Source organism: Mercurialis annua, linkage group LG1-X, assembly GCF_937616625.2.
Source record: "Mercurialis annua linkage group LG1-X, ddMerAnnu1.2, whole genome shotgun sequence".
NCBI classification, from domain to species: domain Eukaryota; kingdom Viridiplantae; phylum Streptophyta; class Magnoliopsida; order Malpighiales; family Euphorbiaceae; genus Mercurialis; species Mercurialis annua.
In genome coordinates, this window is record NC_065570.1 from 12,173,544 (window position 1) to 12,199,869 (window position 26,326).

Here is a 26,326-nt window from a genome sequence, read left to right on the forward strand (position 1 = left end):
ATAAACTAATAGTAGATTGAATATAAATTTTCAAGAATTTTAGAGTGATTTGCGTAAAGTTTATGTAAATTAAATGTCAACTAAATGTCGAATTAAATGTTAACTGAATGTCAACTCAAATTTTTTAATTAGTTGATTAAAAATAAAAAAATAAATTAAATTATTTAACTTTTATGATGCTAAAAAAATATATTAAATAAAAAATAATTGGCATTTTAATAAAAAAGAAATTAATGTAAACTCGTTTTAAGAGTGTGTATATATTTTATATATTGTGAAAATTAACAACAACAAACCCTTGCCTTGGTGGTTAAGCACTTGGTCTTAGACATCCAAAAGTTACGGGTTCAAGTCCTACAAAGAACAACTATTTATTTTATTTTCTATTTTAATGTTTGACTTACATTGACCGTCGGTCAACAGTCTTTGACCACTAGCCGGGGGTGGTCGGAGGTGGCTGACCGGAAGTTCGCCGGAGATGGTGGCGGAGGTCGGAGGGGCCGTAAGTTGGCCGGAGACGGTCGCGGTAGGTCGGAGGGGCTGGATGAAAGTTGGTCGGAGATAGTGGTCGGTCGCCGGAAGTCGCTGGAGACGGTGGTCGGTCGCCGAAAGTTGACCAGAGTTGGTGGCCGGAAGTTCGCCGGAGGAATCGTCGGCCGCCGGAAGTCGGCCGGAAGTCGCTGGAGACGGTGGTCGGTCGCCGAAAGTTGACCGGAGACGGTGGCCAGAAGTTCGTCGGAGGAATCGCCGGTCGCCAGAAGTTGGCGGTGATACCCAGTCGCCGGTGGTGGTTTGTGAGTTGGTCAAACCAAGACTCACATATTTGCCATGTGTCAACACCTTATTCACTCAAATAGAAACCGATGAGATGTTGACACATATCAAGGATAATATGATCCTTTTATCTGCTAAATTGTGCTTATTTGAGAATTTGAAGTATAAATGAAAATATTTGAAAAAAGAGCAAATTACTATAAAGCCCCTCACATTTGACATAATTCACACTTTAGTCCCTCCTATTTGAAAACTAAACTATTCGGCCTCTTACTTTTGCTTCCGTCAACATTTTAATCACTCCATCCATTTTTAGTGTTAATCAACGAAGTCAAAGGACTTATGGGTAAATTAATTATCAAACCTGAGGGACGAAATTGTTGACAAAAATAAAAATGAGGGGTGAAATCATTGAGAAAAATAAAAGTGGGGGACGATATAGTTTCGTTGACTTCGTTGACTAACATTCAAAATGGACGGAAGGACTAGATCGTTGACAAAAGCAAAAATGAAGGGCTATATAGTACAATTTTTAAACAAGAAGAATTAAACTGTGAATTATGTCAAACGTGAGGGATGTTATAGCAATTTTCTCTTGAAAAAATTAGAGAGATTTTTACATAAAAAAAATTTGGGCTTTTGTAATAACCCGGAAATTTAGGAGTTAAAATATAGCCACGTGTCTAATATTTTATTAGACGGGAGTAGGTAAATTAAATTTAAAGATAAATTTGATTTACAAGTGTCCTTAAATTTTTAATATGGCTATAGGATTGCAAATTTAAATTTTTAGAATTTAAATTTGAATAGTTATATAGTTAACGGAGACAATATGGATATATGAATTGGGTGCAGAATAATTCATAAGTCCCTAGCGAATATTTTTGGTACTAATATTCGCGAAATATTTTAAAAAGGTTATCGTGAAAATTTGATAAAATTTGGAAGCAGAAATTTTATCAAGCGCAGTCAATGCGGGCTTAATAAATCGAAAATGATTTATTAAGAATAAAATATAAGTCGGATGGGAATAAAAATTATATTTTTATTCTTGTTATATTTTATTAGATTTTTGGTAAAATTTTCACGAAATTTGGAAGTCGTTTCCGTTTGAGCTACGAACGACTAATTAAGAAGCTAGTACTAAAGTGGACATTTAGCCAATACTATATATATGATTCATTTGTTAGCAAATGAGGTACAGAACCTCATTTTCTCTTCTTTTAAAAGAAGAAAGAGCTACTAAGCTCTCTGCAGTGCGACGGAAACCTAGGGTTTCGGCCGTTCGATCCATTTCTCGATTCTAACTTAATTTCTTCAACGATTACTCACGTAATCGAGGTATTATATCCGTATTAAACGTTTATTTCGATTTATTTCGAATATAAACTCGTTTATAAACGATTACCGTATCGAATTATCGTTTTAAACGTCCGTATTGATTTTGGATTGTGTATATGTGATTGTGGACGTTAGAATAGCGTTTTTGGACGTTTTAAGTAGGACGGGAGGTCCCGGAAATTCGTTTCCGGGGCTGTGCGGGTGCGCAGCCCGCTGTGCGTGAGCACAGCGAGCTGTGCGACCGCACAGCATAGTGTGCGGGCGCACACTATGCTGTGCGGGCGCACAGCATCAGCTGTGCGGACGCACAGCATGAAAATGCTGTGCGACCGCACAGCCAAGCTGTGCGACCGCACAGTTTGTACTGTGCGACCGCACAGTACTGCTGTGCGGGCGCACAGCAACCCCGACGGGATGTCGGGGTTTGTTTTCTCCGGTCTTTTGGGGGACTTTCCGGGGGCGATTCCGACGTGCTTTCGCCTAATAACCCGAGGTGTTTTCCAACCGAACCTAAAACATTTTTAATAAATGTTTTTAAATCAAAGTTAGATATTTTAAAATGATAACTTGTGTTAGAAGAAAGTGAAAAGGTTTTATAACCTAAACCTAAAGACTTTTAAAAGGAGATTTTAAAAGTAAGGTTAAACGTTTATAATGGACTTTAAAAGAGATAAAGTCAACGTTTAAACAGTTTTAAATATTTAGCAATTGTGTTGCTAAATACTTAGTATATGACCGAGAATTTGTTTTGACAATTAGGTCTATACTATAAATGGTTTTCTTTAGGTATTGTGATACCTAACCAGAGAGAAGTTAGAATGTTTTCTCAAAACGAGAATTTATAATATGGTTTTAAAAAAAGAGACCATAAGTGCTATATGTTTGAATGATTATATGTTTGACCTAGATCTGGGTTTAAGGACCTAGAAGTTTTATAGGAAACATATATTGATGTGTTTTATCCTGTTTGCTTTGTGTGTTTAGTCCGACCAGCTAGCCAGCAGTCTGACCACAACCACAGGATTAAGTTCCAGACCTAGCGGTGTTTGTGAGTTCATTTGTTTACTTTTGAATATTAGTATTCAATTGTTTTAACTCCATAAATCGCACTAAGTATGAAACTTAGCCAAGGAAGATCCACTGAAACGAGCTATCTATTGGGCAACAATAGGACTGTGTGATCACCGGTGTTAATGAACTAGATGAGAGGTAAATATTATAAGCATACATATTGAGATTAGGTTTTAAGCCAGATGCTTATAAAGCGGCTTAAACCTAATGGGTAGTCCTGAGGTGGCAGTGATTTAAGTTCCGGCCCAGCAACCCTATACAGAGTCAAGATGGCTGTGATACATATGTATACAGCTCATCCTGTATTAAACAAGAGTTGTGCATATGCATTATATATATATGATAGCACTATAACGTAATCAGGATTAGGGTTTCATTTGGATCGAGGACTGGTAATATTTTTATATACCGACATTTTGTCTATACGCGATTTTGGTATTTAACTGTAAACCTATCTACTCACTCAGAAATATTTATATTTCTGACCCCGTTGTTGTTTATCATTTTCAGGTACCTAGCTACCGGGTCTGGTCGAGCTTCCACCCTTTTCCATCAGGGAAGCTTATCTTGTTGTTATGTAAATAACACTTTAAACTCTTAGCTGCTGCAATAGTGTATATAGGTTTGATATGCCTGTAGCCACGTCATGGTTCCTCTGTCTATATACTCTGATAGGAACCTGACTTTGTCTAGCTCTAATAAGTGGCTACTTAATAGGCATATGGTGTTTTATGGTGTCCCCTACGGGTGGGCCAAGCTTCGTGTCTTTGGTCTGCAAAGACACTGTGTGTAGTTTTAGCTGGCCTTACGTTTGTGTGCCTGCTGTGCATGTTTTTAAATATGTTTGATACAACGCTTTGAAAAGGAAAGTGTTCGATATATTTTATTAAACATATTGTTCGGGTGCGCGGTTTGAAACAGGGCTGCCTGCAAGGCAAGGCACGTGAGCCAAGTCCCTGTACCACCGCACCGGTTTTCAGAAATGCGCGTGGGTCAGAATAACTAGGGTTATTCAACCAGCATTTCTGAAAACGCGATATCGCCTATATGAATATTTTCAGAATGTGTTTTCCACGTTAAACGGAAAAATGTTTTAACGGTGTTATCTGAAAACGGGTCGTACGCGATGTACGATATATATTTATATTTAGGAGGCGAAAAATTTATAGAGGTTTTAGGCTTGCTACGGGTTTCGGAACAACCATTCCCATTCCCTAGCGCCGGTCTCGGCTCGAGTTTCGAGGCGGAAATCGGGTCGTGACAAAGGTGGTATCAGAGCAATGTTTTAGGACTTGAATGTCTGAAGTATTGTTGCTGATATATGTTAAGAAGAGGTACTAGAAGTCATAAGAGTTCCTAGTGAACTATTGCAGCAACATAGGATTCGAGTCATGTCTTGATCAGTTGTCAGTTATTGAATACATTCAGCTATAGATAGCAACTATACATGTGTGTAGTAGGTATTGATGTTTTGATCAGGAACACATGAGTTGTTCTTGTGTTCGAGATACGTTACAACTGATGGAACATGTGAGATGTTCCTAAGTTGGAAACACGTTACAAACATGGAGCGGAATGGTCAGAACAGATGACCAGTATTTGAGGAGAATGGTTCTGTTTGAACACAGGACAAAGTGAAGATTTCTTTTGAATTTTTGTTCGAGAAAATAGTTAGATTTTCTCTGAATTGTGTTTGATTGTTATATGTTTTGCTTATATGGGTTTAATAGTTGATACCTGTTATATGAAAATGTGATTTTTCTATAACTATTACATACGGTACTTATGCTGAAATTTCATGTGTTTCAGTATGTCTGGGCCTAGTAGAGCTCATACGCATGTGGGGTCTGATCCACATAATGTACCAGGTTTGCCTGTTATACCTGATACATCTGTTCCCATAGAGGCTGTTGACTCAACATCAGCATGTGACATGGACATATGGGAGGATGCTATTGGAGTAGAGGAATTAGAGAGAATGTTGAATGAAGACATAAACAGTACTGGAAATAGCCATAGCTCTGTGTCTGAATCGACTGCTACATCAGCTTATCTGGGATTTAAGGTAAAAGAGTTCTTAGCTGAGGTGGACCATCTAAGGAGGGTTCAACAGCAAATAAGACACTCACCAAATCAGTCGTGGGAATACGTAAGCGAGTGGGAGGTGCAAGAAAACCAAAGTTTGGATAGGCTAAGGGATTATATGGATAAGTACACTAGGGAAGACTTGAATGTGGAGGCATATACTGTTGAGTTTATGCGTTTATGTGAAGAAGTACCTGAGTTAGTTCGTGATGGTGAGGAAGTTGCAAGTAGGTACGTCAAAGGTTTAGGGCCTGAGTTCGAGGAACTCATGGCGGTAAAGTCTGATTCTGTAGCATATCTGGCTGGGCGTGCGAAGCAGATAGAAAGTAAGTTGAGGAGGAATGACATACCCCTCCAGCCGTACTATTACACCAAACCTGAAGAACCTACTGCTACATTTCCTAGGACAGGAAATTCTGGACCCGCAAGGCACTACAACCCCTATTTTGTTCCGCGAGGGGGAAAGGATAAAGGAAAACTGAAATTCCGCGGAGGACGAGGTAAAGGCCCGATGATTCGTGAGGCGTTTCCGTCTTCGCGATCATCGTCAGGTAATGTTTAGTTATGTGTTTAATGTTTAAGTTAGTATGTTTATGTGTTTTCAATATCACGTTAGAATTGGAAAACATAAACTATAGATATAAATTATATTCTTAAACAAAAAGAAATACACATACAAATAAACATTAAAAGATAAATGATAAATGAGAATTGATAAGTTAGGGATGCTAGAAACGTGCATCCTTAAAATAGAAATCAATAACTATTGATAAACAACCAAATGATGTGAAGCAATAATAATCCTAATGTGAGGACAAATTATTAGGATTAAGAAACTTGAAATGTTACAAAGAAATAGTTTGAAAGAAGCTTACAAGTGAGTATTGCAGTTTTGTTTTAAAAGAATGTATTATTGTGCTCAGATGCATCATGAATACATATTGCAACAATCACTATAGAAAAAGGAATACTTGAATTCCATATACCTATACAAAATGATTTTGTTAGGACATGCATCATGTATATTGCATATCAAAGAGAAAGAGGATTGTAGCAACTCTTTGGGGATGAGAGATGTCATCACCCTGAGCCACAATTGTACAAAAGTTTTAAAATGTGAATTGTTAGATTCACAGTTTTGAAGAGATAAATTTAAAGAAAATCCAGCTGGTACACACATATATTTATATATGTGGGTGAATATGTGTATATGCACATATGTTTGAAACGATTGGTTTGAGAAACCATTCGTTTATAAAACAAAATTTTGTGAAATAAATTGTTGAGAAACAATTTGTTTACAAAACAAACTGTATTTGTTTTAAAATGTAAGCATACTCAAACGAAAACTCTGTAATAATGTCAAGATAGGATACAAGATAGCGAAAATAAGATGTCGTGATTTTTATTGTTTATAATAAACAATAAAGATCTGGATTCTAATGTTTCATTCCGAAACATCAGAAACTAATAAGGATTGAGAAGAGTAGGAAGTGAGAATTTACATTCTTACTCTAAAGACTAAGAGATAAGTCTAGTGATGGACTTTTATGATGAATAAAAGTTCAAGAGTAGATAATAGAAGATAATTGCGATTAATATAAGAGAGAGTAGGATATAATTAAACACAACTCGGTTAGTTTGACTTCAAGTAACTGTCGGTGAACAAAGTCATACGCATGTGTTTAATTAAAATGGATATGAGATTGGTCTTACAGACAGAGCAGATGTCAGTAAAGGACATATCTCTTAAATCCAAACGAGTGGTTAGATAAACCAAAACTCATAAGTCTGAGAGGAGTAAACCTCAGCACTTAAACCCAGTAAACAATAATCAACTAAAAGAAAGATGATGAAAAGGAAAATAATTTTCAGAACCAAGTAGTTACACTACTAGTTCTGATCTGAATAAAGAGAGTCGTTGATTATGCTAACGACTGGCAGACTTTGAGAAGTCATGTCAAATAAGGTATTCATTAATAAATGATTATTAATTATTTAATGAATAAACAATATACTTAAACAGTATAATAAACCTTAGATTAACATAAGATGGAAATGTTACCAAGGTAAGAAAGAGAAAAAGATAGTGAATTAAAGGAGTAAGTTTCAGATGTTATCTGGAACTAACAGAGTATAGTAAAACCCCAGTAATTAGTAATCGAACCGTTAGATCGGTTTGATATTGGGATAGGATAATCCCAGGACGGTTATCTAAGTTTTATCCGTTGCGATTGACGAACGGAGAGGTATATGATGCTTGAAGATGGAGGTGATGCTGTGAAACTTGCGTAAATTTTGGCAGTGAGCCAAAAGCGCAAGTGATCACGATAATAAGTGTAAACTTTAGTTAGCTTGGAATTGTCAACATAAGCTCCATATATGTATACAAAATGAATTTGAAAACTGTGTTGAGACAGTAATTTCAGAAGATAAATTCCGAGAACCGGGCCATATGACTGTGAAGTCTAGGCTGACTGGTAACGGAATATACATGTAACGTACATGTATTTTGAGTGTCGGGCCAAAAATGCGTAAAGCAAATATTTAATGAACATTTTGTTTTAATGTAAAATGTTTTGAAAATGGAGCTACAGTTGATAGTCAGTTAATTAAACATAATAGTAACAGCTATAGCACAGTTATGAAAACTGTTAGCTGTGAACAAGGAAGATATGTATATGGAGAAGAAGTTAAGAAGTCTAATTAACATTGGATATCCCGAAAACTAGTAATGGAAATATAGTTTTGCGGTGATTGTAAAGGAAGTTAAAAGGTGTTTTACGATAAGATAGTTTGATTATAACCACAACCACACCTACGCAACCACATTCTGGAAAGAGAGGAGATCAGTTACCCAATCTGTAACAGGAAGTTACTATAGATTGAGGAGTAAATAAAGGACATTTTATACAAGGTATAGAAATGTAAGGAAACTAAAAGATGAATGAGTAGTTTATGAAACAGTAATCATAAAACATACTAAAAGTCATCTCAATAATAAGATGAGCCATAAACAAACAATTAAGATTGAAAAGAAAAGTTAAAGAAAAATAAAATAAATAAAGATATGTATAACAAAGGTGGTATATTAAAAGAGGAGTTATCGAAAGCTAGCAAAGGTAACCTAGTTTTATGATAACCCTGGAGTAAGGTAAATGGTATTAACTTATACCTACCTACTTGGGTCGCTTAGGAAGAAAGAGACTAGAGATTAATTCTTGGAATGCGTTGAAGGACGCTAAGCTAAGGAGTAAAAGATATTCCATACAAATAATAGGATCAAGAGAAGTATAAAAGTGGATAATCTGTTGCGGAATGAAAGTTCAAACAGATGATATGAACAATAACGAGGAATAGGGATATGATTGAGAACGCCAGACAAGATGGTGCTATGCTTTCCGAAGCATGAAGTGAGATTAGGTATAAGTGAAATTTGGATTATAAGTGAAAAGTAAGTATATGTAAATTCGAGGACGAATTTATATAAGGGGGAGAGAATGTAATAACCCGGAAATTTAAGAGTTAAAATATAGCCACGTGTCTAATATTTTATTAGACGGGAGTAGGTAAATTAAATTTAAAGATAAATTTGATTTACAAGTGTCCTTAAATTTTTAATATGGCTATAGGATTGCAAATTTAAATTTTTAGAATTTAAATTTGAATAGTTATATAGTTAACGGAGACAATATGGATATATGAATTGGGTGCAGAATAATTCATAAGTCCCTAGCGAATATTTTTGGTACTAATATTCGCGAAATATTTTAAAAAGGTTATCGTGAAAATTTGATAAAATTTGGAAGCAGAAATTTTATCAAGCGCAGTCAATGCGGGCTTAATAAATCGAAAATGATTTATTAAGAATAAAATATAAGTCGGATGGGAATAAAAATTATATTTTTATTCTTGTTATATTTTATTAGATTTTTGGTAAAATTTTCACGAAATTTGGAAGTCGTTTCCGTTTGAGCTACGAACGACTAATTAAGAAGCTAGTACTAAAGTGGACATTTAGCCAATACTATATATATGATTCATTTGTTAGCAAATGAGGTACAGAACCTCATTTTCTCTTCTTTTAAAAGAAGAAAGAGCTACTAAGCTCTCTGCAGTGCGACGGAAACCTAGGGTTTCGGCCGTTCGATCCATTTCTCGATTCTAACTTAATTTCTTCAACGATTACTCACGTAATCGAGGTATTATATCCGTATTAAACGTTTATTTCGATTTATTTCGAATATAAACTCGTTTATAAACGATTACCGTATCGAATTATCGTTTTAAACGTCCGTATTGATTTTGGATTGTGTATATGTGATTGTGGACGTTAGAATAGCGTTTTTGGACGTTTTAAGTAGGACGGGAGGTCCCGGAAATTCGTTTCCGGGGCTGTGCGGGTGCGCAGCCCGCTGTGCGTGAGCACAGCGAGCTGTGCGACCGCACAGCATAGTGTGCGGGCGCACACTATGCTGTGCGGGCGCACAGCATCAGCTGTGCGGACGCACAGCATGAAAATGCTGTGCGACCGCACAGCCAAGCTGTGCGACCGCACAGTTTGTACTGTGCGACCGCACAGTACTGCTGTGCGGGCGCACAGCAACCCCGACGGGATGTCGGGGTTTGTTTTCTCCGGTCTTTTGGGGGACTTTCCGGGGGCGATTCCGACGTGCTTTCGCCTAATAACCCGAGGTGTTTTCCAACCGAACCTAAAACATTTTTAATAAATGTTTTTAAATCAAAGTTAGATATTTTAAAATGATAACTTGTGTTAGAAGAAAGTGAAAAGGTTTTATAACCTAAACCTAAAGACTTTTAAAAGGAGATTTTAAAAGTAAGGTTAAACGTTTATAATGGACTTTAAAAGAGATAAAGTCAACGTTTAAACAGTTTTAAATATTTAGCAATTGTGTTGCTAAATACTTAGTATATGACCGAGAATTTGTTTTGACAATTAGGTCTATACTATAAATGGTTTTCTTTAGGTATTGTGATACCTAACCAGAGAGAAGTTAGAATGTTTTCTCAAAACGAGAATTTATAATATGGTTTTAAAAAAAGAGACCATAAGTGCTATATGTTTGAATGATTATATGTTTGACCTAGATCTGGGTTTAAGGACCTAGAAGTTTTATAGGAAACATATATTGATGTGTTTTATCCTGTTTGCTTTGTGTGTTTAGTCCGACCAGCTAGCCAGCAGTCTGACCACAACCACAGGATTAAGTTCCAGACCTAGCGGTGTTTGTGAGTTCATTTGTTTACTTTTGAATATTAGTATTCAATTGTTTTAACTCCATAAATCGCACTAAGTATGAAACTTAGCCAAGGAAGATCCACTGAAACGAGCTATCTATTGGGCAACAATAGGACTGTGTGATCACCGGTGTTAATGAACTAGATGAGAGGTAAATATTATAAGCATACATATTGAGATTAGGTTTTAAGCCAGATGCTTATAAAGCGGCTTAAACCTAATGGGTAGTCCTGAGGTGGCAGTGATTTAAGTTCCGGCCCAGCAACCCTATACAGAGTCAAGATGGCTGTGATACATATGTATACAGCTCATCCTGTATTAAACAAGAGTTGTGCATATGCATTATATATATATGATAGCACTATAACGTAATCAGGATTAGGGTTTCATTTGGATCGAGGACTGGTAATATTTTTATATACCGACATTTTGTCTATACGCGATTTTGGTATTTAACTGTAAACCTATCTACTCACTCAGAAATATTTATATTTCTGACCCCGTTGTTGTTTATCATTTTCAGGTACCTAGCTACCGGGTCTGGTCGAGCTTCCACCCTTTTCCATCAGGGAAGCTTATCTTGTTGTTATGTAAATAACACTTTAAACTCTTAGCTGCTGCAATAGTGTATATAGGTTTGATATGCCTGTAGCCACGTCATGGTTCCTCTGTCTATATACTCTGATAGGAACCTGACTTTGTCTAGCTCTAATAAGTGGCTACTTAATAGGCATATGGTGTTTTATGGTGTCCCCTACGGGTGGGCCAAGCTTCGTGTCTTTGGTCTGCAAAGACACTGTGTGTAGTTTTAGCTGGCCTTACGTTTGTGTGCCTGCTGTGCATGTTTTTAAATATGTTTGATACAACGCTTTGAAAAGGAAAGTGTTCGATATATTTTATTAAACATATTGTTCGGGTGCGCGGTTTGAAACAGGGCTGCCTGCAAGGCAAGGCACGTGAGCCAAGTCCCTGTACCACCGCACCGGTTTTCAGAAATGCGCGTGGGTCAGAATAACTAGGGTTATTCAACCAGCATTTCTGAAAACGCGATATCGCCTATATGAATATTTTCAGAATGTGTTTTCCACGTTAAACGGAAAAATGTTTTAACGGTGTTATCTGAAAACGGGTCGTACGCGATGTACGATATATATTTATATTTAGGAGGCGAAAAATTTATAGAGGTTTTAGGCTTGCTACGGGTTTCGGAACAACCATTCCCATTCCCTAGCGCCGGTCTCGGCTCGAGTTTCGAGGCGGAAATCGGGTCGTGACAGCTTTTTATATGTTTTACGGGATTTCTTAGCCCAATAACTTTTATACGGGCCAAAAAATTTCTTTACTTTTCATACAGTCTTTTATTACTTTGTTGATCTAAATTTTTAAATTCTTCTCTTTTTTACGAACTTCTTTCTTAGCTATGATATTGGCGATTTTTTTTCGTTTTTTTCTGAAAGTAGCGGCTTCTTTTCTTCTTTTTCCCACGATTTCTTCTTCTGATAGTCGTCGCCCTTCATCAAGTCTCAGTGCTGCTCTACTGCCGCCTTCGTTGTGCCGCCGCCGTTCTCTTATTTTTGTGTTTTCCTTTTCAGATCTAAATCAGAGTTTATTGTCGGAAGGAAAAATAGATATCAGAAGTTTTTAACGATTTTTAAAAAAAAATTAAAGGGATATGATCAGATTTTGAAACAAAAAGATTCACCGTTCTTCTTCTTCTTCTTTTTCATTTTCAGATCTAGAAATTGTTTTATTAATTGTTTTTAAGTCACAATAATTTTTTTTACCATTAAACATGTATAAAGATTATCTTTAAGGAATGTAATACTAATTTTCATTGGTTATATTTCTGCGTTTTTTTAAATTCTGCAGCACGATTTGTTGATGATTGTAGATTGATAAAATTATTGTAATGTTTCAGTGTTGTTGCTTTTATGTTAATTTTATGTTGATAATCAGTTGACATTTATTGATTTTAACATTGACAAATAAAATGATGATGTCCGTGAAATAAACAAAAAAAAAATTAACTGAGACTAGATAATGATATGTTAGCATTGGGAAAGAAGACAAATAAAGATGTTGAATTATTGTAATGTTACAATGTTGAAATTGTGTTGATTTTCGGTTAATATTTTATTAACTTTAACATTGGTGAAAAAGACAATAATGATATTGAATTATTATAATGTTACAATGTTGATCTTGTGTTGATATTGTGTTAATGTTATGTTGATATCAACATATGTAATAAACTAACTGATTTAAATTTTTCAATCTTTTTTTATACTAATTTTTATTTTTTTCAACATTTTTTCAATTTAATTTCAATTTTTTTATTTTATTTTCATATATAATGTGTTCTTTTTCGTTAATGATAAAATCAACTAAATATCAACATAATATTAACGCAATATCAACATAAGATCAACATTGTAACACTATAATAATTTAACATCATTTATTTCTTTTCCACCAATGCTAAAATCAACAAAATATCAACCGAAAATTAACACAATGTCAACACTATATCATTACAATAATTCAACTTCATTATTTGTCTTGTTTCATGATGCTACCATATCATTATCTAGTTTCAATTTAATTTAATTTAATTTTTTAGTTTATTTCACATACAATATTATTTTATTTGCCAATGTTAAAATTAAAAAAACAGTTTATATCAACATAATATCAACATAAAGTCAACATAAAATCAACAACACTGTGATATTACAATAATTCAGCAATCAATCATCATCAACAAATCGTTCTGCAGAATTAAAAAAACGCATAAACACAAGAAAAATGCAGAAATAACAGAATTTTATTCCATAAAATCACAAAAATATTCTACATAACATGAAATGAGTATTAGTTCTCTAAAGATACTCTTTTGTACATGTTTAATGGTGAAAAAACAGTAAAAAATTAACAAATTACAGATCTGAAAATGAAAAAAAAGAACAAAAATATTCAGATCTGAAATCAAAACGATAAAAGAAAGATGACGGTGGGACGAAGACGGAACAACGGAGGCGGAACGGTGGAGGTAGAACAATGGAAGAGAAACGATGAAAATGGAATGGCGGAGGCGGATTGATGCGAAGAACAAAAGGTGAGTTGAGAGAGAGAAATGAGAGAGAAAATTGAGGAGAGAGAAAATTATTTGGTTTATATGAGGATTTTGACTTTGAGTAGATATATATTAGTTCCGTATAAAAGTAATAATTTCCAGCGTGGATGGTAGTTTTCATATTGAAAACTCTTACCCGTATAAAAGTAATATGTTTGCAAATGTTAGATGTTTATGTAAAAAGCCCAAAAAATTTATGAGGCATAAATGAAAACAAAGCCCTTTTTTAGGGATTTGTGTATTTAGCCCAATTCTCTATGCCCAGGCCTTTGATTTTACAAGGCTGGGTTCCTATAGGCATATAGGCCTCATTAAGATTTCCTATTGGGAGCTGAACTTAATTGGAGCTGATTAAAGATAAGGGACCAAAATTCTCTTCACCACAAACAACATGAGCCAAAAGTAAGATCCACCGAGCCGAGCCGATACAATCAAAGCCAGATTCCATCCCACATTCATCAGACAAAGACAGCGCCAGCAGGCAGAAGCTGCCCAAAAGCCAAGCCGATAAATAATCAAAAAAATGAACCATCCAACGGCTGCCGTGAGATCACAAACGAAAAACATTTAATTTAAAATATATAAATATCATTTTCAATATATAAATTGGCAGTTTGTTCTCCACTAGCCATTTTTATCTCTCTCACAGCTTCCATCGAAGGAGAAACCTCCGCCCCATCTCTTTCGATTCAGCTTCCAATTTTTCCGATCTCTCTTCAGAAAGGTAATCGGAATCGAACCGATCTGTTTTGTTTTTGTTTTTATTTGGGCAGATCAGATTGGCTCTGTGCGGTTTGATTTGATTATGGTTTTGTATCTCTTGATTTGTGTTCTGATCTATGGAATTTTTGCTGTTACAAGTTAGATCTGGATTTAGGTTTTGCTGATGTTAGTTGTCATTTTTTTGAATCGGATTTAAAATTATAATTTATGATCCTTTGTTTTGATTCTGATCCGCTAGATCTGTGGTTTTTTTACGGTTTGATCTGCTGTTTTAATGTTTGTTATATGAATTGTTGATTAATTTTGTTTGTCTGACTTTTCGATTGCATGTGTCGAATTTTTAATTTCGGGTTTAGGTTGAATTGGACTTTAAAAAATAAATTTAAAACTAAAAAATTGTATAGGTTGTGGAAGTATTTCTGTGTTTCAGTGACGTAAGATGATGGGAAAAAAAGTGTTGGGTTTTTCAATATTGTTTGTGACATAGGAGATTGAGGGTCGAAACTTAAAGATTTACATCGACGGATTTTGAAAAATATGGATTGGAATTTTTTAGGTAATTGTAATTTTTTCATGGTTTATGGAGATTGCTTGGAAAGTTTAAATGTTTTTTTTGTGTTTGGAATGGGATGTGTCGGTGCGTGTTTGCTGCTTCTATTGTTTGCCTTATTTGTTGTTGTTAATGTAGATATTAGAAAATGGCTGACGCTGAGGATATTCAACCCCTCGTTTGCGACAATGGAACTGGAATGGTGAAGGTCAGTACTTGGTTTCATTTGTTTATTTATTTTGAAAATTTCAGAGTTTTGTGATTTTTTATTTGTGTTTATGGATTGTAATTTTGCATGCGTATTGTTGCAGGCTGGATTTGCTGGTGATGATGCACCCAGGGCAGTGTTTCCCAGTATTGTGGGAAGGCCCCGACATACTGGTGTTATGGTTGGGATGGGTCAGAAAGATGCTTATGTAGGTGATGAAGCACAATCTAAAAGAGGTATTCTTACCTTGAAATACCCTATTGAGCATGGTATAGTCAGCAACTGGGATGATATGGAAAAGATTTGGCATCACACTTTCTATAATGAGCTGCGTGTTGCTCCCGAAGAGCATCCAGTACTTCTTACTGAGGCTCCTCTTAACCCCAAAGCCAACAGAGAGAAGATGACTCAGATTATGTTTGAGACATTTAATGTCCCTGCTATGTATGTTGCCATCCAGGCTGTTCTCTCTCTATATGCCAGTGGGCGTACAACTGGTTCGTTATTAGTTTCTGCTGTATACTAAATTCTTCATTGTTAGTATTAGATTATAGTAAGTGCATTTACTGAATGGATTTGGTGTAACAGGTATTGTGCTTGATTCTGGTGATGGTGTGAGTCACACTGTGCCAATTTATGAAGGTTATGCTCTTCCTCATGCCATTCTTCGTCTGGACCTTGCTGGTCGTGATCTCACTGATGCTTTAATGAAGATTCTCACGGAGAGAGGTTACATGTTTACCACCACTGCTGAACGGGAAATTGTCCGTGACATGAAGGAGAAGCTTGCATATGTTGCCCTTGACTTTGAACAGGAGCTTGAGACTTCCAAGAGCAGCTCCTCTGTTGAGAAGAACTATGAGCTTCCCGATGGCCAGGTCATCACCATTGGAGCTGAGAGATTCCGTTGTCCAGAAGTCCTGTTCCAGCCATCTCTAATTGGAATGGAAGCTGCGGGTATTCATGAGACTACATATAACTCTATCATGAAGTGTGATGTTGATATCAGGAAGGATCTTTATGGTAACATCGTGCTCAGTGGTGGTTCAACTATGTTCCCCGGCATTGCTGACCGTATGAGCAAGGAGATCACTGCTCTTGCTCCCAGCAGCATGAAGATTAAGGTAGTGGCACCACCCGAGAGAAAGTATAGTGTCTGGATTGGAGGATCTATCCTTGCATCCCTCAGTACCTTCCAGCAGGTGAGTTTTTTTTAATTATACTTGTTTTTAGCTTCACATACATGTGTAAATCTCGCGTAGTTGACCAAAACTGACGAATTTGTATTATTTCTGTCAGATGTGGATTTCCAAAGGCGAGTACGATGAGTCTGGTCCATCCATTGTCCACAGGAAGTGCTTCTAAGCTTTACAAGTGGTTTTGATGGTGAGTTCGTTTTCCATTTAGTTGGATTTTTTCGTGTCAAGGTGTCATGTGAACTCAAATATGTTTGACCTGGGGAAGTATCGAGATAGAGTCAGTGAAGGAGTTACGTACCGATACCCTGCCATCTTCGTTATTTATGCTGTTATTGCTTCAAGTGAAAGATCTAACTGTAAGTCACTTTGGATGTGGTGGGCTGACAATTCGGTATTCAAGAGTCTTTACTTCCTTCACAATCTTTGATGCTTCAACCATATCTTTTATTAGGATGCTTGTAGCTGGAGAGTGATTGTGATGCTTTTATTTTCTTTTTCATTTTAATTTTCCTGTTGTTTGAATATTTGAAGCTTTTTTTTGTCTCCCTGGGAACATTTATGTTAATAGTGTTATTGTAGGATAATTTTTATCCAGTGTCAGTTTGCGGGCATAAACCTTATTGAAGTTATATTTAATATTTTGTTTGAAACGATTCTTGGTTCATATGATGGCATATTCACGTAGTCTGGCATTGTTGAACTGTTATGCTGCTAACGTGGCGAATAGTCTTCACCGTGCATAATATATTGCTATGCTCTTGAGGTTGATAATATCTCTTATAAATATTTCGGTTTAGTTTGATCTTGGGCAGGATGGTTAGTTTGATAAGAATTGAACTCGACTCAGGAATGCTCTATTTTGCTGATTTTATTGTGCAAGTTGTAATTCAAATTGATTTTATTTAATTCAAAATTGAATAACTTGAATAATTAAATTATCAATCTTAATCTAACTAACTAATTTTCATTCAGATGGATAATTTTGTGAACTCAGGTTGTAGGTTGCCCTGTACTTCAAGCTGTGAAATGTAAGATTCTAAGTATATGAAATAATAATTAAAATGGCAACCAGCTAGGATCATAAGTTGAATCTAAATTTGAAGATTTATGTGGAGAGCTATGTTAATTTGAATCTAATTAGGATCATAAAGATTCTAATCATATTGATGTATTAGTAGTACATTTGAGTACAATGTTCCATGATCGTTATGAACAATTAGGTGGAGATCTATATGATGCATGTAAAATTATTCAATTTCATATCTATTTCTGTATATTATCCCGCCGGGATATTGGTTCTCTAGTTTTTCTTTCACATGGGATAATCATCGATCGGGACAAGATAATATCAATGAGAAGCCAAATCGATTTTTGTGTTCGTCGTCTTTTAGGCAATTGATACCTTTCGCCCTTGTAACGCATCTGGAGGAACTTGGGTCGGATCACCGTCCTATTTGCAATTGAAAGTGAAAGGTGATAATTAGGGTAAAATTGGCGATTTTGAAAGGTGATGGTGCAAATGAAAGGGGGTTGAAAGATGAGGGTTTTTCGAGGGATTAGCCCATAAAAAAAACTTGTCAGCTACGGTTTTGTAGGGGATAAAAATAACGCGTTATTTCATACTTGCACCAAATGGTATCCGAAACATCAATGTGATATGGCAAACTGATCCGGCTACCATGGATATATTATCTCCACTATTTTCAGGATATTTTCGCAACGGCCTCAAAATTATGAGCCTAAATCATGAGGTTTACGTACAATAGTAACTAGTGGAATGAACAATTCTGTAATTCGTGAGGATACTGATTCCGAGATTAAGCATGCAGTCTTTCCAATAAGTTCAAACAAGGCACCAGTTGATTATTGTTTCACTGCTTTCTTTTACCAATTTTATTGGAATCTAATTGCCCTACACATATGTAAAGCAATCAGCAATTTCTTTCATTGTTGAGACCTTCGTCGGGTCTTCAATCATACATGTCTAGTTTTGGTCCCTAAAGTTGCAAAGCTTGAACTGTACAACAATTAAGACCAATCAACTTTTACACCCTTTTCTACAAAGGTTCTCAAAGTCCTTTTCTCGAATCTCGGCTTATATCCGACAACGTATTGATATCACATGAAGTGATGCATTTTCTTAAAAGTAGAAGTGTATAACGACAAGATATGGCAATCAAATTTGACTTAAGCAAAGCTTACGACTGAGTTGAATGGGACTATTTTCGACATATGTTATTCTGATTGATTTTTTTTAGCTTTAATGACAACAATTTGATGGAGGTTGAAGAGGAAGAATGATTTGGTTGTTTGTTTGGTTTTCAATTTGATATAAAGGTTTATTTTACTTTGATATAAGGTTATTTTTATTTGGAGGGTCATAATTGACTTTTTTGTTTTAATTTTAGCTTAATTTGGGTTGTGGGAGATTTATGTAAATTTTTCTTTTTATCTGAGTTACTGATGTCAATGAGAGAGAATAAAGTTTTACCTATAGATTCTAAATTAACTATGAGATTGAGTTGATTTGCACTTAACAAATCAAATTCAAATTTCAAAATATCAACCTTTATTTAATAAAATTTCAGATGTAACTGAAGCATACAAGAAAAGAAAAACTAATTACAACATACAGATAATTATACAACACATGATTGCACCATGTCATGCGTGCAACGAACTAATAGTACGTTCGTTAGCCATGTAAAATATTTAATGACAAAAAAATAAGTAATAATTAAAAAAATTTCTATCATAAATGCTTATTAACTTATTATAAAAATGATATGGTGCAACGTTTGTATGAGATAAACACTCAACAACATACACATATTGAGAGCAAGCACTGCCAATCACAAAACAAAATAAGAACTAAAAAGAAAAAAGCTCCAAAAACGAGTCTATGCTTTGAAAATGTTAATGACACCATTCATCTGCTAATGAATGCTGTTCCTCAATTATTATTGTATCATCAAAAATTTAGCTAAAGTTAAGCTAGAAATATTCTTCACTGCCATGCCTATTAAACCAGCATGCTCCACAGATCGATAAAATTCTGCAGACTTCTTTAGCCAACTCGATATAACAGAAAAAGAGTTGCTAATATGATTGCTAATAAATTAAAAAGAATATGATGATTATTGTATGCTACACTATTTGCTGCTCCTTAATTTTCCTTGGATGATTCGCATTGGTACCATCTTTATGCTCATTCTCGCTTGTCAACTGCGATAACCATCTGATCTTTGGCCACCATCAACTTCTGAATTGACAAGTTAGGATTTCCTCGAGGAACTTGCGTCTGAAGAGCTAAAAATTCCAAAACCAGATGCTGGTGTATTGTTACCAACGCTAGGAGCATTAGGTTGCTTCAATTTTTCAGGACGTGGTATGCTTCTAAAAACAGAAGAGTCCGTCTGAACTTGGTTATTTGTGATATTAGTCTGTGATTGCGAGTGCCCACTTTGAGGTGATAGCTGTGGATCAAACCGGAGTATGTTGGCCTGATCTGGGGCCCTAATATCTCTTGTTGTAATTGGTGGGAACCGTTGCCTTGGTTCACTACCTTTATATCTGTTGTCAATTCCAGGGGGAGGCTGCTGGTTATAACTGTTATAAGTTCCGGGTGAAGGCTGTGGGTTATAACTGTTATAAGTTCCCGGTGAAGGCTGCGGTTTATATCTGTTATCGGCTCCAGGTGAAGGTGGAAGTTTATATCTGTTATCCGTTCCGGGTGAAGGCGGTGGCTTATATCTGTTATCTGCTCCGGGTGAAGGCTGTTGTTTATATCTGTTATCGGCTCCAAGTGAAGGCTGTGGTCTATATCTGTCATCGGTCCCAGGCGAAGGCTGTTGTTTATATCTGTTATCAGTTCCCAGTGAAGGCTGTGGTTTATATCTGTCATTGGTTCCAGGCGAAGGCTTTTGTGAGAGCGAAAGCCGGTCTGATTGCTTACTATCAGAACCAAAAGCAAACACACTATCAAAATCATTAGTTGAATCAACTGACCAGGCTGTTCTATTATCCTCGTGGTTTTCCTTAGGTAGATCATCTTCATCCGAAACAATCTCACCTTCGGGTTGAGAAGTTGGCTTTCCACTGGTCTTTCCAGCGTCTTTAGACTTTTTAGCACCACTCTTTTTTGATGGCCCAAACTTGGCATGCCTAACTATAACATACGCTTGTTTTTTCTCCGCCCTCGGTCCACTTTCTATAATAAAGTCATTTTCAAGCTACAAATATTGCATGTGGTGGAACACAAAAGAGAAATAAGTATTAATGGCTCATAGCAACTCAGGCAGAGGAAACATGAGAAAATTAAAATGAATAAAGTAGTACCAAAGCTGTGAGCTGAGATACCAATGCCTTCAGTTCCTCCAACTCCTCTTCTTCTTCTTGTCTTCTTTTCTCCGCAATTTCTTCTTCCGTTAGATTTTCATCATCGTTGCTCTTTTTCAAGGCTCTGCCTCCTTTTTTTGGTGCACCCAAGGCCATACACTGAACCACAACCAAAAATAATAATGAGTATTATATAGCTCTAAGCAACTTGTCAAGAATTTTGTGCCACCGTAATTTTTATTTTTATTTTGCTGATTCTCTTAATTATGTCTATTTTTGTCTCGTTTCTCTGTAAATCAAACATCCTATAGGCACTTGTCGAATAGTAAGAAGTTTCCTTAGTAAAGCAAAGACAATGTAGCAACTAGCAACTATGCAGTTACCCCATAAATTAAAAATCCGCAATTGCTAAACGAACTACAAAAACATAATTACATCGTTCGTTTTTTAACTTCAACAAAATAAGAGAAGTAAACCAGCTTCATTGCTTTAATAAAACGATCTAATGCTTGTTAATCTCAAGTCTCAACTGTATTATTTGAAATTCTTTTCACCTTCAAGGGCAACTATGTTATAATATGCAATGACTTCTCCTAATGTGCTTTAACATTTTTTCTTCTTTTTACTCTATGCAAGGGGGAAATGGAAATTTCATTCCAACAAACATGGGTCCATTGTTTGATGTCAAACCATAGAACACCTTAATAGTATTCATCCAAACCCTTATAATGACAGCTACCTTTTTTAAGAACACAACTGACTTTTGATTCAGTAAGTTCAATAAGATCTATAAAATATATTAGTCTTAGTTGGCCATTTTCAAATTTAATAACATAAAATCTAATGGAAAATAAATGATTTATTAAATATTAATTAAACCATTGAAAATTTCTATTATTTACTCTAAGAGACTTTCTTTTGAAGTTTTAAACGTTATTTAAGTCTATAAAATATTATTACAAATTATTTTTTTAATTAATTCAATTATGTGTTTATAAAGAAAAAACCTACGTATATGTGTAATTTATCCTATAATAATTAAGATAAAAAACAAAAAAAATTAATGAGATATTTCATAAATGATTTGCATTAATTGATTTAGCACAAAAAAGTAAAACATATATTCATATATTTTTCGAGAAAGTTGCCATCGCATTAATACAAAAGTTTACCTAGAAAATGGCAATTCATTATCAACTTATTCATTAAGTATCAATAGCATTAGAGTTGTATACATTTTAGAATAACAACAAAAAAAAATTCATCACTTTTGATTAACAATTCTGTATTGAAAATGACAATACATCAGATCGATAAGATTATTAAAATTTTATGATTTTTCTTTAAATTTAATATTTTGAAACTGTAAAGTTTTTCTATAAAACACTGTCTCAAATTGATTTTATTTTATCATATTTACAAAATATAAACATAAATAATTATAATACATAGTTATAAGAGATCAACAAATAATATATAGACAATATACTGGGTGAAGAAGTACCTTCACTCGATAACCACGCTGCATTAGCCTAATGACTGCATCTGCTTTAATCTTCAAGTCCTTGAGTTCCTAAAAGTAACAGTAGAAAGTCTAATTTTAAAATAGAAATATCATTTACCATTAGTACTAGACAAGCATAACATGTAGTTTTGTATCCAATCTTTCCACCTTTTTCTATTTCTCGGTAAGTGGTCTTAATATATTGCTAAGGCGTAAGAGAAACGTCAAAATGATCCAAAACTTACTATAGTTTACTACATAAGTTGCATTATGAAGTCTGATAGGATCTTACTTAGAAGGTTGAAAAATAACTTGCCTATCGCGATAGAGGATATGAGCTGTTAGAATTTTTTTTGAATGAAGCATATCAAGATATTCTCTAAAAGCTATAAAAGACACGCCAAATGAGAAAGAGACATAACCATGAGCAGTCTGAGACTAGGGTGTCAAGCAATTAGATACTAGGGGGCGGAAATAGAAGGGTGTCAAGTTTGGTAGAGCATCATTGGTGATGATAACTAGAATGAGTGTGAAAGCAGGATTCTTAAATTAGGAGACTTACAGTTTTAGCAGAAAATCGAACTTCTTTGCAATCACCTTTTTTCAACATCACCTCTGACTGCATAAACACCAGAATATTTAAAAGGCGGAATGTAGTTGGCAACTACATATCCCTATAGATCATAATTATAGTTGAGAATGCAGCATACCTTGCTTTTAGCACGGTCCTTTTCCTTCACTTTCCGTTCATACTTCTTTTTGTTAAAGTCCATTATTTTACAGACAGGCGGACTGACATTTTTATCAACCTATAAGACAAGATTTATTTTGATTAGACATAGAAGGCAAAATAAAGTCGAACACCAATTTACAGACTGGAATAACTAAAAATGTAAGCATCAAAGCATCTTAGACAACATGAGATCACTTCTTAGATAGACTGCATAGTGAATAAAAAAGGGAAGCATTTAGAGGAACAATGCTCATCCAAATAATCACATTCCAAGTTCTTGAGATAATTAAGTAAAACCAAATGGCAATTACAGAAGCTATGCAGAGAAGAAAATAAAATTTGGTCAATATTTGAACTTCACAAACATTTAGGTCCTCATCTACCAGACAAAAGAAACATTTTCCTACATTCCATTCCAATCCAAAAAGTAACCCTAAAAGTGTGAGCATTTCTTAATATAATTGAGAACATCTAGCATAATAATTAAGTAAACATCAGCCACAATACTCTAAACTTTGTTTTAAGGTATCAGTATAATAATAATTCAAACCACTTCTCCAGAATAGCTAAATTGACAAAGATATTTCATATTAGTATATACTGAAAAGCAATCCAACCACTAGAATTAAGAATCCAAAACTGAGAAATACTAACAAACAATTCATATATAGAATTGAAGAGGGAAGGAAGGCAGGCACTAAAAACTGCAACTAAATAAGAGGAAAAAAATTCAACAAAACAATTTCCTAATAATGCACTTTCTAGGGTAAGTTTGAATCCCCAAAAACACAAATATAGTGAAAATGACACGAACGGCTATAAATTGTTAAAGATTACCTCAACTAAATCAAGTTTGAGTTTTCTTGCTTGTTCCAGAGCTTTATGCAGTGGGATAACATCATGCCCTGCATACATTCATAGATGTGGTCAAATTGTGTAGCAGCAGGTAATATTTTATATTAATTAACTTTGTTTTTATCATTTGATGCTCAAACCTATTGTATATCAAAATCGCGAAAACAGATGACATTGCAATTATAATAGTTATCCGCGTGTTATTCTTAAAAAATTACAACAAATTGTCATAACAATACAAAACTGAAATAATGCTTCATATGTCTTGCAGTTCTCTAAATAAGATCAGTATTGGACTAAATTAGATTTTATTCGTCCACTAACGAATAATAGTGTAAATGTGATCTATAGTTAGAAAGCTATCTAAGCATTTGTTACCACCCATCAAAATATTAAGAGGCACATTATCGACAAGGTCTGAATTATTTTTTAATATCTCAATGTCCTACTGATTTCACTTGAAGTTTATCGAGTGACGAATAAACAATAAAATCCCAATGCAGATTCATTTTCTTTGATGCTGAACAAAACTAGAATCAAAAGACACTATCATGGACATCTTCAGAACATAAAACTTATTAGCAAACACATACGTACCTTCATCAGTTACAAGCCGAATTAAAGAAGACGTAATCTGTTCATTCAACCGCGGTCCCTGAATCCAAAAAACAATACATATAAACCCGTAAAAAATCGAATTTTACTTCCAAACAAAAACAGGTAGCACGGACACTTCATTCAATCAACGCATCCCGTTTTGGAAACATTCTGGACACTTAGACGTTTTGGACACGAAACTTCATGTTTTATACAGTAAACTTTAAAATAACACTGTTGCACCGTGTCCGTGTCCGTGCTACCTAGACCAAACATGAAAAGATAAGTGAACAAATTAAGTTACCTGAAGTGAAGTAGAAAAAGCCCTGGCATTATTGCAAAAATAACTTAAGGGTTTCTCAAAAATGGGGTTTTTGAAGACATCCAAATTCGGGTTTTCTAAAATTGAGTTTGAGGATTTATAGGGAGTGTAATTATGCAAATAAGAAGCAGAAGAAAAGGGTTGGAATTGAAATAAAAGAAATTTAAACTTAGATCGGTTGTAAACTCTGTTCCAGAATAAAGCCATGTCTAGTGTATTTTATAAATTAGTAAAAAAAAATTGCATCCTTTACTGCCAACATGGGTGGGGATTACACGGCGATCTTTATGGTGGCGGCGGCGGATACAGATTCGGATTCCGGTGCGGTGGTGCTGTTGGTTGTAATTCAAGGTGGGTTTGTCTGAATGGTGGAAGAGAGAGGGGAAATGGGGTATGTTGATGAAATTGGGAAAATTTTAAGGAATTAAATTAAGCTGAATTGGAGACAATCCTAGTGCAAGCCATAGTTTTGAAACCGAACCGGCTCGATCAACCGGTTTGAACCACTTTTTCAATAAAAATTCATTTTACCCCCTAAACTTTGTATAAAGAATCAATTAAGTCCAAGTTTATGATTTTGAAAAAATCACCATGAATTTGATATTTTATTTCGTTTTACCCCCTCAAGTAATGTGTCAAAAAATAATTTAAACATAATATACAATTTGAAGCTGATGTTGCAGAATATTATTGGTCAATTTACATTCAGTTTAGTTCCAATAAAACTTTAGATAGTTTACTTTTAGTTTACAATTAGCTTATTTGTCCCTTTATAAGTTTATTTTTGATAGTGTAAATTTTAAATAAATTAATTTAATTAGAACAAAAAAAATTAAATTTATGATGAATGTACATTAAGTTTACATTATTTTTACACCGACCACTGCGGAAAATCTAAGATAGTATTTATTAGTTGATTTGTCAATTTATAAGTTGATTTTCGATATTGTAAATTTTATAGGTATTGACAAAACAAACACTAACGTTTCACTTTTGTAGCGATTTAAGCCTAATGTCCAAAATTTGGCAAAACGAATTCCAACCTTTTTATCTTTTTGTATTTTGTAACTCAAACCGTTTTCCGATAATTATTTACATATATGGCAACCATTTTAGATACATGTATTTGTATACTAAACCCCAATGTTTTTAAAAACGTTACAAATAAAATTTTAAACTTTCACGTTTTTGCACCATATAGCCTAAAAATATGATAAAATGATTGAAATTCAAAATTAGGTTACAAAACCCAAAAATTAGAAAGGTTATGATTTGTTCCATAACTTTTGAACATTAGATTTAAATTGTTATAAAAGTGAAACGCTGAGATTTAATTTTCCAATACCTCTAAAGTTTTTAATATAATAATTTAATTAGATTAAATTAATTTTAAATTTGTAACCAGTTTAATAGAAATTTATTTTAGATTAATTTACTTTTAAATTTAACGTTTAATTTGCATTTCACTTAACTAACCGCCGCGGACGACCACTAAACACAGCGAGTCTGAGCGTCGACCATCGCGGATCCAACCACCCACCGGCCATATTTTTCAACATATTAACATGTGGCGCCATCTTATTAGTCTCACTCATGCATTCATATGCATTAGTAAAGAGTGTGAACAAATATT

The 26,326-nt window shown here is 34.7% G+C and overlaps 2 protein-coding genes across 2 annotated transcripts; one reads left to right on the plus strand and one right to left on the minus strand.

The window, feature by feature from the left end:
* Positions 1-14,258: 14,258 nt before the first annotated feature.
* LOC126680761 (actin-7-like) lies at positions 14,259-16,997 on the plus strand. The gene is made up of 5 exons (XM_050375943.2): positions 14,259-14,388; positions 15,076-15,145; positions 15,249-15,642; positions 15,734-16,347; positions 16,445-16,997. Exons 2-5 carry the CDS (start codon positions 15,086-15,088, stop codon positions 16,508-16,510), a joined length of 1,134 nt encoding a protein of 377 aa, XP_050231900.1. The 5' UTR covers positions 14,259-14,388; positions 15,076-15,085; the 3' UTR covers positions 16,511-16,997.
* Positions 16,998-19,231: 2,234 nt separating this feature from the next.
* Positions 19,232-25,110, minus strand: LOC126665093 (translation initiation factor IF3-1, mitochondrial). The gene is made up of 8 exons (XM_050357792.2): positions 24,676-25,110; positions 24,372-24,429; positions 23,757-23,824; positions 22,897-22,995; positions 22,749-22,805; positions 22,187-22,255; positions 20,683-20,841; positions 19,232-20,576 (listed from the first exon to the last, which is right to left on the minus strand). Exons 1-8 carry the CDS (start codon positions 24,898-24,900, stop codon positions 19,620-19,622), a joined length of 1,692 nt encoding a protein of 563 aa, XP_050213749.1. The 5' UTR covers positions 24,901-25,110; the 3' UTR covers positions 19,232-19,619.
* Positions 25,111-26,326: the final 1,216 nt, after the last annotated feature.